This window comes from Mytilus edulis, chromosome 8 (genome assembly GCF_963676685.1).
Source record: "Mytilus edulis chromosome 8, xbMytEdul2.2, whole genome shotgun sequence".
In the NCBI taxonomy this organism is placed as follows: Eukaryota; Metazoa; Mollusca; class Bivalvia; order Mytilida; family Mytilidae; genus Mytilus; species Mytilus edulis.
Genome location: NC_092351.1, coordinates 81,611,675 through 81,628,082, shown reverse-complemented (window position 1 = coordinate 81,628,082; position 16,408 = coordinate 81,611,675). Strand labels below are relative to the sequence as shown.

The window sequence follows — 16,408 nt, the reverse complement described above, 5'->3', positions numbered from 1 at the left end:
AGTTTCGTATTTACACAATTTGTACAATGATAAATGATACAGTTTGTTCCATTTACATAGAAGGCAATTACATAAATGCTAAATTTCATTTTTTTGCAGAACTTTCTTCACGAGAAAATCAGTCGGCTGCAATGCAATATCTAGTCGCTTTACTTCCAACATCAAGTAGGGATACTCTTCAGTCACTGCTGAATTTTCTAGCCAAAGTTGTTCAACATTCCACAGACACTCTCGAGGCAGATGGAGAAACGGTAACTATTTTGTTAAACATAATGCTTAGTCCGTTTCTGTGTGTGTTGCATTTTAGGGTTGTGTCGTTGTTCTCCTCTTGTATTTTTTGGTTTGTTGTCCCGATTTGTTTTTTTTTTATCCATGGATTTGCGAGTTTTGAACAGCGGTATACTACTGTTGCCTGTATTTGTTAACTATAAATGCATAATTTAAGAATATGTTCTTGAACTTCTTATATAGACCTATACATCTTATGAAAAAATATCTATATTTTCTTTTTCTTGTGACCTTTCAATCTTTGCTTTGTTGCCATGTATATATATGTCGTTATCATGCATATAATTATGTTTGTGTACTATTAATTTGGTATAAAGCCAAATACTGAGGTTATTACTAGACAAAACAGTTTACTTTCTTGCTGTAATTACTCGGTTTCTCTGATAATGGCTTAATATATTCGATTTTTAAGCGCAACATTGAAGTTATCACTAGAAAAACCAGACTCTTAGTTCTGGAAAGTAGTGAGCGTTTTGGTGACTGGTTTAAGACAACCACCACATTTAGCTTCCTTGGCTGCAGTTACTGATATGACCAACTGACCGTATTATTCTAATTACGGGACTCTTGTTTCAGTATGCTTTTCCTGTCATCATTAAACACCACCAGTTAACATATTTGCACTGTATAGATAAAGTAAAGCTGTTCTTTTTACGGTCGATGTTTATAGGACAGAAATATGACCAACATCAATGTATTTACATGTACTTGCTCCTCTTCAGAAACAGTCATCATTATTCCCCCACATACGGTTGACCATCAATCATACGCTTAAGACGATTTATGATTGTAGTAAACTTAAGCAGACATTAATCTTACACTTCAGTATCATACTGTTACGCCATTAAATCTGTTCGGATTATTTAAGGTAGTTTACGATATATCGGTGTACTTTAGCCCCGGGATATTGATTTGGGACACAATGGGCCCACAACATTCTCTCTAGTGAAAAGTGAAGCATGAAATCCAATGACCAACGTTATGGATAGTGAATGAAGGATACCATAGGTGCCATGAGTGTCCACGTACGGTCATAAATAAATCATATTTTGATATCATTTAATCTTTTTATGTCATATTTACACCTCAAGCCCTATACAGTCAATAACACTAGGACAGTGAAAAGGGATAGTAATGATCAACAAATCATGAGGATTTTTTTTATTAAAACGTTTTAATAATTGATTCAAAATGCTGTTACTATTAGCACGGACCAGAGCACGAATTATTATCTAATGTTATGTGTTTGACTGAGGGGTAGAATTTAGATATCATGATGATTTAACAAAAATTGTAAACTTCATCTTAAACAGTTTTAAATGTCTATTATTTTGGGTGATTTTGAAGATTAATGATAGTAAATAAAATAATAACAAAATAAACTTTAAAATTGTAGGAATTAAAGGTTTTGAGAACATAAAATGTATTTTAATTTAAGGATAGTTTTGTTTACTTTTTATAGCTTGTCGTATAATAGCAAAAAATATATAAAATGGGTTAAATGAAACAGAAAACATTTAAAAGGTATAGGTGACAGTTATGTGATTGTTCAGCTAAACTCAACTATACTTCACTGCTTCGTAAATGTGATAATTGTAGATTTATGAATAAAATTAATGTGGGAAAAATCTAAATATGTAATTATATACGTTATATATACTAAATAATAAGTAGAGTAACAAGGTCTTTTTTAATGGAAAAGTAGGTGTTTTCCACAATCCATCATTTTTGAGTCGTAAATTTTATAAAATTATATATGATTTGAAAGCTCAAATGTTTTATAGGTGCAGATATCATAAAATGAATAATAAAGGTTAATGGATTTAAATGTATATATTTTACCATGTACTAAGCCTTGAAATTAACTATATTCCTCACCTTGCACGTAAAACAATCATTTTGAACAATTCTTTAATAAAGCACGTATTATTAAAATGTCAAAAAAAAAATCGAATGTAAATTATACAAAATTTATAGTTGGATATTTAGATGAATGGATTACATGGAATTTTGTACATTTTGTAACGACACCGCATTGGCTTGAATTTAACAAAAATATATTTACTATTATCACCAATGAAATTATAGATTTGGATATCACATAAGATATCTAGTACAAACATTCAAATTTACATTTTTGTTGCAAATATATTCTTAAGTCCTTTTGGTGGTCAGTTTTTTCATAAAATTACGTATTCTTGTTGCAAGTTATAAAATTATTTCTTTTAAGTCATTATCTTATATTTTGTCATAAAAGAAGTGAACTCATTCGATACTTTGAAACCCAGTTGGTTGACTGGGGTAAAGATATATGCTCATTCTTGAACTTCTGTTTTCGACCGATTGTATAACCTCCGATTGTATAATCCACGTTTGCGAGGGATTTTCGCGTTGATGTATCTCGGGATGGACATGCAATCACATTCGGTCGGAATAGGGATGTCCTTTTCAATGCCAGTTGTAAATTGTAGGGATAGACTAGTGGCATGCTTTCACCATCCGTCTTCTTTGCAAAGCAGACATCTTTAATGCCCAAGACTGAAAACATCTGTCAAAATTGTTTAAGAATTATTCTCTTAAAAAGACAATAATTATAACTTGATTTCTCATCTCATTTACAGCTTCCTGGAAACAAGATGGATGCACACAATCTTGCCACTCTTTTCGGTCCTAATATACTACGGAAAACAAAGGGATCTGAAAAAGAGTTTAATGTAGAGAGTGTAGAAAGATTAGAAGAAAGCAAAGAAGTTATAGAAGTAGTGAAGGATATGATCGAGAACTATGATAAAATGTTTGAGGTAATATTCAGTTATGCTATCTTACCTCCTATACATTTCTGGAAATATGATTGGTTAAAAGCAACCGCTTAGAGTCTGTGTGTATTTCATATTAGGTTTTTGGTTCGGCTTGTTTCAATACTCAGTTAGTAGTGGTGTTTCGTCTCTTTATAAAAGAGGAGACTCAACTTTGATGAAGGGACGATCATTTGATTTTCTAGGGTATAGAGGAATTTTGAAAAAAAGAATATACCAGAATGGTAAGAAAATAATTAACCTTGCATATTACAGGATGAAAATTATTATTCTGCAACAAAATCTATGAAACAAATAAACTCATCATATATACCAGGATTGAAATCGTGTTCAAAAGTATGAATAAAGTTTTGTATGTTGCTACGACGTTTGTACATGTACTTGTGTATTACACTATGATAGTTTTAATATAAAGCCCCTTTTATAAAAAAATAAGGCTTTGAATAAACAAGCGTGCTTAAATGTCAAGACATAGCGACTTTAACGTTTTGCAAGGTCAGCTGGAAAATAAGTCTATCTTAAGGTTATTGACTATAGATATAATTAAAAATATTAAAGGAAGGCTTTTTCTTGACTGATAGTTTAGAATAATAGATAGATTCCTTCCGACTGCTCTTCTGAATTAAAATATAATAAAAGCAATGTGTCCTTAATGATTCTTTTTATTATATAGGTTGTCCTACTCTAAATATTACAAAAAAGAGATAATTTTATTATGTTTATCGCTGTAAAATTATCATTAAACTAAGATAATTTCCAAAAGTATGAGAATAAAGGGTGTTAATTGCAAATTTTCAAGAGTATATCTTAATTTTTTTTTCAATTTTTAAACTTTAAAAAATCCTAAAATATTTTTTTTTTACCAAAAAAACATGAATTTTCAATTTAAAAACGAATTTTCAAACATTTGCTTTATCATTGGCCTTAACATAAAATGTTTAAAGATAAGTATCATTTTGTTTTGTGTTCGTCACAGAAAAAAAGTATCATCACATTTTAAAAATGATTGGATCACTATGTTTGACAATATAAAGGACATTGATATATTGAGTATAATGATAAGGTCATTTTTTTGGTCCATTGAAATGTAAATTAAGAAATAGTTGTAAATCTTTTGAACTTTTCAAAAAATATTTGTAAAATTTTAATAGATTTTTGTGGTAGATTTTTAAATTTTGTATTGCATATTCAAACTAAATGCTTATGACACTGAATGTTTTTTTTACAAGATCAGAATACAATACGTTGGCCTTGAAGTTTCCTGTAGTGGACTTGTTAGGCGACATAGTAAAAAAAACCCGGATTGAAAGTTAATTATAAATTCAGAAAGCTTGCATTTCATCCTAAAATTATACCAGAATAGAAGCAGGTCATGTGACGATCAGATAAACACATTAAATTGGATCCGTCATAAATTATAATACTTTATGATGTCCATGACCTACTTTAAAAATATTAAGTGCTGAATTGTTATTTTTCGCATCCAGTTGACAAAGAAACTGAAAAAAGTTTTAAATGTTGCTTTCTTAAAAGAATTCAAACATTTTAAGAGTTATTCTACACTTAACCTTAATTACAATTACAATCAAAGTTCAAATAATTTTTATTATGGTTTGGGGACTTCTGAAAATGACCAGCACAACAACAACAAAAAAACTAAACGTTTGAATCTCAATCCATACCCTAGGTTCTAAGTACTTGATGTTTCATTATTTCAAATCTACAATAACGTCATCCCTTTTATTACCCCCCCCCCCGTACCATGACTGACAATGTATTTTCAGACTATCTAAATTGTTAATAGTAAGCATTTTGTGTCTACTTTGTGAACTGTCCACTAGAAGGGACAGTAGGTTACTAGTTTAAAAGAAATTGAAATTCAAAACTTTGCCATAATGTCTGCAGACGGTTCTATTAAAAGTAACATATTAAATGAATCTGTTCTTAAATATCGTCTAGATACAATTAATAAATCCGATACACCTCTTCATATGAGATATTAAAGTATATCTAGATAATATAGATATTGTAATATAGTATATCTGTTCTAAATGTCGAATCGACATATTGTATTCCTTTAAATATATATATCAAATTTATGTATATATTCATAACTTTTTAGCTGATGACATAGCACAGAGTTTGTTAAATGATACGAGCTAGTACTATTACTATCATAAAAAAATATAATTAGTAACTTAGTGCCTATTTAGCATTAAGTAAAGATAAATGACTTTTATTGAATTGAATGTCATTCTTTAAATTTGCATACCGCAAGGACAAATGATTGTGTTACTTATTAAAATGCAGCGAATTTGAATTAGATGCTTATTAAATTTTCAAAAATGTAACCTCACAGTGCACTTAATTGTAATATATTAAATTCATACTTATGGTTTTTGACCCGAACATAATACAAAATCCATTTGTATTATATGTGTTAATATGTTTTTGCTACTGGCATATGCATTGGTATATTTTTATGGAAGTTCTGTAATAAATCATTCATGGAAAATAATTATTTATCTTAAGGCTTAAAGAAAAGTACATGCACTGGTTTAGTTTTAAATTTATTTGTAGAATAAATAAAGATCTAATGTATTCACAACAGATTTAAAACTTAATTCCCCTAGTTTTAGCTTTTTACTGTCTTTGTCCTTAATTTTATTAAGTCCGAGCTTTGATCAAAATAGAATTACCCCTAGGTATCTTCTATTTTCAAATCGTGAAATAAATTCTTTTGCGATAGCCATTTATTTGGAACAAAATTCACGAAACTCCATATTATATCTTAGTCTGAAACAATCATATACATTTCTATTCTTTGTCTTTTAGGTACCTGCCATTTTGAGAGATGAGGTTTTACGGTTGCTTTTGGAGACCGACCCAGATACTGCTGATCACCTTTTGAAATCTTTCGGAAGTGATGTCAGGTAAATAATTTTTACCAACTTATGATCTGATTATTATACAGATCATGGGTCCACGCTTTGCTTGCAAGGGTCTGAAAACGCTCAATTTTACTTTCTATTTGAAAGATTTTTCGGGATCCTCAGGTTTTTCGTAATGATACACACCTCCAAAAATTTGGAGTTGATATACAAAAATTAGTAGAGGAAGTATGACGGAGTGTTGTCAAACACTTGGATTCAAACGTATTATTATTATTTGAGACTTTAACAATATAAGATGCGAGACGATTCTAAAGTGGAAAAAAACAGGAAATACGCTGTTGATCGCTGTAGAATTAATTGAAGGGTAGCTGTTAACTTCATATTTACTCAGCATATGTTATCTATGTATCAAATGTAAAGAACGTTGAATGTTTAATTCGTACGAAATAAGTCAACAAAAATGTTTTTTGTGTTCTTTAGTTGCCCTTAACCTGCAAAATTACCACTTAAATCTTCACATATGTAATCTAGTAATTAAACATATAGAGAGTAAACACAGATCTACAAATCTACACCAGTACGCGGAACTACTTAAAAAACACACAATTTTTTACACGAAAAAAGCACTAGAATATGATAAAAAAAAAGACAAGCAAAGAAGATGCCCATGCCTTTTTTTCAAATTGGTGCACTTCAAAAATTAATCCTCTCTCTATATATATATTGGTTATAATATTCACTGCAACTTTTGTCATGTTGGTCACGGAAATTTGTATATCGTGTAGTGTGCCATTTAGTCCAGTCTATTTTTGTTCAGTTAACTACATAGACACTAAAAACAATTAGCATTAAAAATAACCTGTTTAAACCAGTTTGTTCTTCATTTATTGTAGTATTGAACCGGATCCAGATACAACATCAAGTAGTATTTACGATGACAGCGACACAGCCTCGATTCCACGATCTCCGTGTAGTGAAGCAGAACTTAATCCACAAAGACAATATGATCACACACCTTTACGAAATTCCAAAAGTGAAGAGGTCATGACACCCAGAACGAGGCGGAGGTTTTTCTTTTTATCAGGAAACGATAATAAAACAGAGAAGAATGATAATAATAACACTGAAAAAGAACGGCCTCAATTTCGTCTTGATAGAAGTCCTAGTCCGCAACCTTTAAGAACTCCAAGGTCAGCTAGACCTCCCAAGGTTAAAATAACGAAAGAAACATCTAGCCCAGCCGTTGTGCGAAGGCATCGATCAAATATAACAGATAGACCTCAATCAGAAAATTTAAGTAATTGTCTTGCCATTCCGAAACCTCAGTATTCGCGGCAACTCAGTACATCTGCAATAAACAGTCAAACAAATACCTCTGCTGATGAAAATCCAGTCAGTGGCGAGGGTGGACAATGGATGCAGCCATCATCGCCGTCAACACCATCAACGGCAGGTAGTACACCACGAACACCCAGGGCTTTTTCATCGAGGCATAGGCCTCTTGGACTTGGCGGAATTCCTAGGATGCCAAGAACACCATTCGCCAATTCTGATTGGGAGCGAGAACGATGGCGTCAATGGGAGCTATTAGCGAAGGAAAATGTTGATGAGAAATATGAAAAAGAAACACTTGTTTGATCTTTTGATTTGTTCGTTTATTTATTTATATTACCATAAATGTTCTAGACAGACACAGAGTGCATTTGTTAAAATATCAATCAAGAACAGTTATTAATAATTGGACATGTTATTTATTTGTTAACTATTCATTGGGGGGATTCACAGGCAGTTATATAAAATAGAATAAAATTATATTATTATATTTTACGCTGTATGTCCTATTGCCAACATTCATGTTTCATACCTACTTTACATACTGTAGTCGTAATATCTTCAACTTCAGATATCAAGGTTGTACCCTATTTTTGACAAAATAAAGGCATCGGAAGTCTACCGTTGTTCAACAGTGATAACTCGTTTAAGCGGAAACAAATCCTTGTCACAAACCAAAACCTAACCTATTTATGGACTAAATAAAGGCAACCGAGGTCTACCGCTGTTCAAAAGTCATAAATCGATTAAAGCGAAAACAAATCTTAGTCACAAACCAAAACCAAGGGAAACACATCAACTATAAGAGTAAAACAACAGAACAACAGAAAAACTGTACTGCTTCAAAAACAAACGCCAACATACATAGAAAAGGAAAAAAGCGGTCTTAAAACAAAATTGTATTTATTTGGATAATATATGCTTTAAACAATATATCATATGCCAGTTGATCAATATCGCTACTTTTGATGTCATACAGTTGTTCTGTCCTTAATTTATTTCTGTTATTGGGTTTCTCACTGGCTTTGCAAAAATGTCTTCAAACAATACTCCTTGACCACATGAGGTTTGACCGTGATATTTATGATTTGGTATAGGCACTTTGGAAGGTGAATGCTTAAACCAGGGCAATACACTCGATATAAGGGAACGTCTTCAAATAAAGTAACAGTAGTATACCGCTGTTCAAAACTCGTAAATCGATGGACAAAAAACAAAATCGGGGTAACAAACAAAAACTGAGGGAAACACATTAAATATAAGAGGAAAACAACAACACAAAATTAAAATGTAACACACACAGAAACGGACTTAGCATTAGACAAAATCCGATGGGAATAACAAATATAAAAATATAACATCAAAACCATATACATGAATTTGGGATATAAAAGTACCGTGACACGTCTTATAGTAATGTGAATTCACACAAATATAAGAGAAAACAAACGACACAACGTTAAAATGTAACACACACACACACACACACACACACAGAAACGAACTATAATATAACAATCGCCATATTCCTGACTTGGTACAGGACATTTTTTAAAGAAAAAAATGGTGGGTTGAACCTGGTTATGTGGCATGCCAGACATCCCGCTTTAATGGCAATGATAAATATAACACTAAAATGACAACATAACATTACAGGACTACAATAAAAATAAATAAGAGAACATATTAGACAAAGAAACACATGAATAATAGTTAACAAAAGGCACTAGGTTTAAAATCCAATTCGCAAGAAGCGTTCCTTGTCCACACAAGACTAACCAGTGACGCCCAGATATAAAAGTTCGAAAGTCAAAACAAGTACAAAGTTGTACAGCACTGCGGATCAAAAGTTAAAAAAGGTTTTGCCAAATACGGCTAAGGTTTTCTGCTTGGGATAAGAACATCCTTATAATTTAGAACAATATATAATATTGCAACCAGTAAATTTTATCAAATGAACATAAAAGATAAACATGATTAAACTGAAGTATTAACTAATTACAGAAACAAACAACGGATACATTACATAAACCAACACAAAAAATAGACACACCCGACTTAGTCAAGGAAGTGGTGAAAATGCACACAAAATGACGTTAATTTGAGATTCTAAAACAGCACACAAAAATGACGGCACATTTGAATGGGTAAAACTATTTTCCAAAAATAAGATAGAATTAGGATTGATTTAAGCTTATATTTGAACTAAATACTGATATTAGCAATTAACTATAGTATATAGCTATGTCCGGTTTGTTTTGAATCTAACTGCAAACGTAAGATATCGTACAAATTATGTTCAACCAAATCAAATCTAATAAATGAAGGCGGTGATTGATTTTCTTTACCATAACACATGAATATAATAGAAAAGACGTCAACACATTTGACAAAATCCGATGAGAATTACAAATACAACATCGAACTAAATACATGAATTTGGGATAGACAAGTACCGTAACACGTCTTATAGTAATGCGAATTTACACTCAAAAAGAGACGTACTAGATAGATTTGACCGATGCCAACCTGAACAATTAAGCAAGTAATCGAGATCCTCATGTGTAGCTAATGTTATAGTAGTATTGTTTTGATCTACTTCATATATGACCCATTAACAATATATAAAATGTATAATACCATCATTCTCCTAAAGGAGTATAATACACTTATACAATAGCTAGTATAAGTAGTATCAAAACTGTTTGATTTGAAAGAAACATAAAACATAAAATGTCCACATATACTGACCAATTTTAGCAGATATTCAATATGGATATGAATATTACAACAAAAAGCTAAAAATCACACACTTTATATACAGTGATACATTTAAATGAACAGCGACAGGACATTTAAACACTTTTGGAGCGACATTAGTTTTAATTGTGACTTTATTTCGTGTTTCCATTGCAAAAGGAGATAATCATATAAAATTGTATGTGACCCTCAAACAAATGAGAGGTTTAGATAGCTCTAAAACCAGGTTTAATCGACCATTTTCCACATAAGAAAATGTCTGTACCAAGTCAGAAATATGACAGTTGTTATCAATTCGTTTGATGTGTTTGGGCTTTTGATTTCGCCATTTGATTAGGAATTTCCCGTTTTGAATTTTCCTCGGAGTATGATATTTTTGTTATTTTCTTTTTGCAATGCCTTTAGCATTTTCCACCAAACAGTTTTTTGTTTAATGTTATTAGCTTAAGGATGTACTTAGGTGAAATCTAAAAAATCAAGAAATTACAATCGATACTCCATTTGAAAGAGCACCAGTTAAGGCACAAAATAAGCTAAAAATATTAATAGGTAATGGACCTACTTTTCGAGATATTTGAGTTTTAAAAAAATTCGGGTTTTATTTGGGTGGCAAATCGAAAGAACAAAAATTAAGAATTTGCCTAAATTTTGGAAAATGGCCTTTTATGACCTATTGAAGACTTTTATACAGAGAAAAACGTGTGTTATGGGGAAAAATATTTTACCCTGTATTGATGGAAAAATACCAAGGAGTCCGAACATTTTACACAAATTTCCAAAACCTCACCTAGGTACATCCTTAAATCATGCCTTTAATTTCATAACTTGGTTGTTGTCGCTTTTTTGTTATCCATGTGCTTAAACTATATGGTATGGTTTCTTTGATGGATTCCTTTCAGTGTCCATTACTTGTTTACATTTGTGTCTTTTGATCTTAGATAGATGATTGTTAAGTTGACAATCATACCATATTATCTACTTATTTTTTTTGTATTTTGATATTTAAATCAGCCTCATTATATAATACTTTCTGTATTGAGTTCATATTGTTACGTATTCAAAACAAGTAGAATGAAACGCAGTACATGTTTATAATTATAACAATATTACATAATTGCTGCATGTCTCTGTGTTAAATGCGTTAAATAATTCACCGTCCTTGGCTTATGCCCGAATAATCCTTTACTGTATTATAAACAAGACGCCCATGAACAATAGGATATACCTTCTTACATTCCTTTCCCGACAAAATAAATTATTTCATTCTAACATACAAAGCTAGAAATTTATTACATTTCTTATATTTAAGTTCATTAATATTAGAAGACGAAGATATCGTAAGAGTGCCAATGAATCAACTCTCCATCCAAGAGCATCACGTCACACAATAAACGAATAACAAACACGAGAAACAACGAAAATTACAACCACTCAATTGCAGACTTCTGGGACAGGCACATACAGAATGGGGTGGGGGTCACAGTTTACCACAGAGCATTTCGGTTGTTATTTAAGAGGTACTATATCTTTACAAATGAAAAAGTGCAAGGACTGTATAGCCAGTCATGCAAGGTCGTTAAAAACTTCCGTTTGCAAATGAAAAGATTTTCACAATGACTTAGTTCAAAAATTTAAAGCGGTAAAGACTTTAATCCGTTCCTATTTGCAATAAATAAATAGAACGAATTGAAAGTAGATGTCACTCAAAATCCTCGCCCCAGGTACTTCAACTTCTCATATTCTAGAAATTATAATATAGAAACTTAACAATAGTGCACATCTTCATTACATACAGTTTAAGGTGGTACCCAACACTTTCACTAAAATTAATTTGGCTCGTTTAATTTTCATAAAATTTTGTCAAAGTATTTACTTTGACCCTTTAACAAAACTATAAAAATTTCAAATATTTTGAACCAACCGTTTTGTCATTAAAACGTTTAGATGACTTTACAGAGTTATCTCCCTGTAGTGTTAGGTACCACCTTAAATAGAAATACGTTTGACTGATATTACATCGGTCTTCATGAGGAAAAGCATATGGCAAGTTCTCCACTTAATGGATCTAAATTCATGTACAAAAGCTAATACAATTATTATATATGATTGACCTACATTTGTTCTCAAATTTACGTGTATTAAGAGATTGATACATATTATATGCTGAGAAGTGATAACGAGATTTGAGATATATCATTTACCAAAGAGAGGAAGAACTAACGAGCCAATATTTATTTCACAGAGCTTTCCAAATACCGGTGTCAATTTTTTATGATGGATTTTTCTTTCGACCGAATAACAGCATTTTGTGGTCGAATCGACCTCTAAACGTTTACAGTGATTTACCAAACATGCCTATGTATGACCTTAAGCAGGAAAATGTATACAGAAATAACTTCGTCAGTAATCGACAACCGCAAATATGTTTCATTATATAGTGTTAGATTTATCCAAATAGTTATTGGTATAAAATAGAAACGATAGTAACTGAGCAGAGCACACAAAACAAACAAAAATACTTTATAGGTGAATATGCCGAGGAAAATAAAAGTTTCAATGCCTCTTTTATGTTTTACAGATTTTCATTTAACAGGGCAGTTATCTTAGCTCATGGGAAATGTCTATTCTTTTCACGTATCTTGTCTTGTTATTATGTAAAATTGTTGGACGATAATAGTAACAAGATTCCACTAGTATTCCAAACCCAACGATAAAACAAGACAGAAAACGACACGAAAAAGGAAAATAAGTCCAAAGTCCACAACTACCCTCAAAATACTACACATAAATGTTAAGCAACACAACCCAAACAAAAACTGGAATTAGGAAGAGATATTTTTTCTACAGCATGGATTGGAAGCCACCGTGTTGATCCTGCTTCCTTAAATTCTTGTGATATCATGAATTAAGGGGACAGAAGTTCACTTAGGTCCAAATCTAGTAAACCGATTAGGTTCTGATTTTTTGTTTTTCTGTGTTTTAACGCCACTTTTAAGCTCCATTTTTGGGCTATTTAGTGGCGGCTAGTTTTTATTGGTGGAGGAAGCCGGAGTGCCCGGAGAAAACCAACGTTCTTCGGTAGGAAAACTGACAATCCTAATCATTACAGTAAGTACAGAAGTAACTACTTACACCACTTGGCCATCGACCTATACATTGATAAGAAAAAACAGACGAGATTGTAAGTACAAAAACTGTAGTATATATCACTACGTTATAACCGGAGACTCAAAATCAAACTAGCGTCCATTACCGTTTCGAATGCATCGCTAGGAGTATTGGTGGAAAAGCTTTCTGGTAAGCACCAACGGGCTGGAGGAGTGACATTAAGAAACTGCAAGCAAGTGAAATGTAGTATTAACATCATAAAGAAAATTTATCTAAGAAACAAATAAACAAATATCTAGAAAAAAATATATACAATTTTGCGTTATATAAACAAATTCATAACGTCTACAAAGTAGTAAACTCATGTTCAAAGGACAATAACTCTAGTCAATACTAGTTTAATATAGCACTGAATCAGCTAATGAACAGCCAATATAAACAGATTTAAACAGATTCAAGTTTACCAACTTGGTCTTTTTTATCAACTTATTAAAGATCGAGTTCCATTTCAACTATTAATGCATCAGTATTTGATACTGAAAAGTGATAACGGGATAGAAGATATTTGAAAAAAGAGAAGAACAACTAAACCTTTATGATGGAACTTTCTTTAAACTGAATTAATGTATTTTGTGGTCAAATCGACCTCTAACCGCCAAAAAAGTTTACCTATGTATGACCTTAAGCAGAAAAATGTATGTTTATACATAAATAGTTTTACCTTCCTGTTAAATCAACAACCAAACATATGTTTATTATATATGTGTTAGCTACAAATGTATCTCCAAATAGTTCTTTGAATAAAATAGAAACGACAGTAACAAAGCTGAAAACAAACAAAACAAAAATACTACATAGACTCTATTAGGTGAAAATGCAGATTTCTTAGAGGAAAATTAAAGGTTTTTTGTTTTTCATATTTTCATTTGACAGAGTCGTTATTTTGCTAGGGATACGTTTATTGTTTCCACGTATCTTGCCATATAATTATTTGTAAAAATGTTGGACGGTTAAAGTAAAAAGATACAACAAGTATAGTCAAAACCCAAAGGTCAAAGAAAGACAGAAAACGACATGAAAACGGAAAAAGGGCCAGAGACCACAACTATTCTCAAAACGCTTCACACAAATGTTAAACAAAACCCAAATCCTGGAATTAGAACCGAGAAGTTTTTTTCTGCACCATGCATTGGAACCCATGGTGTTGATCTTACTAACTTAAATTATTATGATATCTTAAATTAAGTTGACAGATGTTCACCACTGTCCAAATCTCGTAAGTTGATAAGGAAAGACAGATAGGATTGTGGCTACGAAAAAATGCAGTATATACCCGTATGGGGTAGACCCAGACTCTAAATGATAAAAGCGTCTATTACATCATCGAATGTATAGCTAGGAGTATTGGTGGAATAACATTCTAGTAAGCAGCAACGGACTGTCAAGGGAATTGTCGAACTGCAAGACAGTTGAACATGTGGAATATAGTATGCATATAATTATAAAGAAAACTACTCCATATTCTAGTGTAGTTTGGATGTTGGTTCACTATATACATGTATGCTCATGAATGATGGAAGAATTACTCTTCTTTTGAATCGGACATTAATCTAATCTAAGAACAAACAAACAAACAAAAAACCCCAAAATACAACTTTACATCTTCATCTTGTAGACAAATTCATGTCTACAAAGTAGTGAATTTTTGTTCAAAGGACAATAACTCTAGTCAAACTACTTTAATATATCAATGAATTAGCGAATAAACAAGACATTTTTAAAACCTCCATGGAGAATTGATATAATCTAGTTTAATTATTTGAGTCATATAAACAAATATTCTTTTATTTTCTGATTGGAAAATGGGTACAAATGGTTCAATGTATAATAACTGCTTTGTTTCATTTAGAAAATTTGCATACTTTGAGTAACAACATTAACGATACCATTTTTCCTGCACCAGATGCGCATTTCGACAATACATGTGTCTTCAGTGATGCTCGTGGCCAAAATATTTGAAATCCAAAGCTTATATAAAAGATGAACAGCTATAATCCAAAAGGTCCAAAAAGTATAGCAAAATCCGTGAAAGAAATCAGAGCTTTGCATGAGGGAGATACATTCTTAATTTATAATGATTTCTAACATTTTGTAACAGCAAATTTAAATAACATAAAATCCGTATTTTCATGCCAGTACCGAAGTACTGGCTACTGGGCTGTGGTAGTACCCTCGGGGACTAACAGTCCACCAGCAGAGGCATCGACCCACTTATAATTAAGTAACCTTTGATATTCTGTTAGTTATTTTGCTTTTGGTGTATTTTTCTTATGGATAAAATCCAACACTGAGTGTCAGCATGACAACAAGTCAACAATGCAAAAAACAGGACATTGTGATAAGGTGAACAAATATCAAAATACAACAAATATGAATTATGGTCAATAAATGAACAGAAGATAGAAATAATGGCAACAGAAGTATACCGCTGTTCAAAAGTCATAAATCGAATGAGAGAAAACAAATCCGGGTTACAAACTAAAACCGAGGGGAACACATCAACTATAAGAGGAAAGCAACAAAATAATAGAACACGTTGAAACAAAAAAAAACCCAACAATTCAACATACATAGAAACGAACTATTAGATACAAATACAAAAAAGATGCAAATACAAAACAAATATCGGAATTAATGTATCTTTTTATATACCATCATTTTCTTGTTAGTTGCCACCTTATGTCGACTGGATGTAACAGTTGATGGTGTGTATCCTTTAAGTGCTTGACATATAGATATTATGTTTACCCTTTTTGGTTGAAATATGTTATTTATATGCCAAATATGAAAATAATTTCGAACATCCAAAGCGCTTATCTGGATTTACCTTCATCAGGAGCACACAAATCCAAACATTTGAAGCCAGGGATTATAAATACACAGAAATATTAGGAACTAAACAATTAAAGGGAGGTAAACTAGACTTTTCATACTTTGAATGATAATATCTAGCGTAACTAATACAGAATACTAAAAAAGAAAAGTCCGTATTTCGTTCTTGCAACGTACGATTTGTTTTCTCTAACTGGAATAAAATTTTCCAGGGTGGGTTTTCCAGGGTGACAGAAAGATATGAGTGTGAGGAAATCAATTTATTTGGTAAATTAATAAAACATAGCCTTTTATCATCTTTTAATATTTTAATATATC

At 31.6% G+C, this 16,408-nt stretch overlaps 1 protein-coding gene across 1 annotated transcript in view; it reads left to right on the top strand.

Annotated features, from left to right (window-relative positions):
* LOC139486396 (rho GTPase-activating protein 6-like) overlaps positions 1–7,820 on the top strand; it is a 39,571-nt gene extending 31,751 nt beyond the window's left edge. Inside the window, exons 9-12 of the mRNA XM_071271271.1 lie at positions 100–251; positions 2,910–3,089; positions 5,940–6,037; positions 6,892–7,820. Of these exons, the coding sequence (XP_071127372.1) occupies positions 100–251; positions 2,910–3,089; positions 5,940–6,037; positions 6,892–7,636 (1,175 nt within the window). The 3' untranslated portion in view covers positions 7,637–7,820. The remainder of the gene's footprint in view (positions 1–99; positions 252–2,909; positions 3,090–5,939; positions 6,038–6,891) is intronic.
* Positions 7,821–16,408: the final 8,588 nt, after the last annotated feature.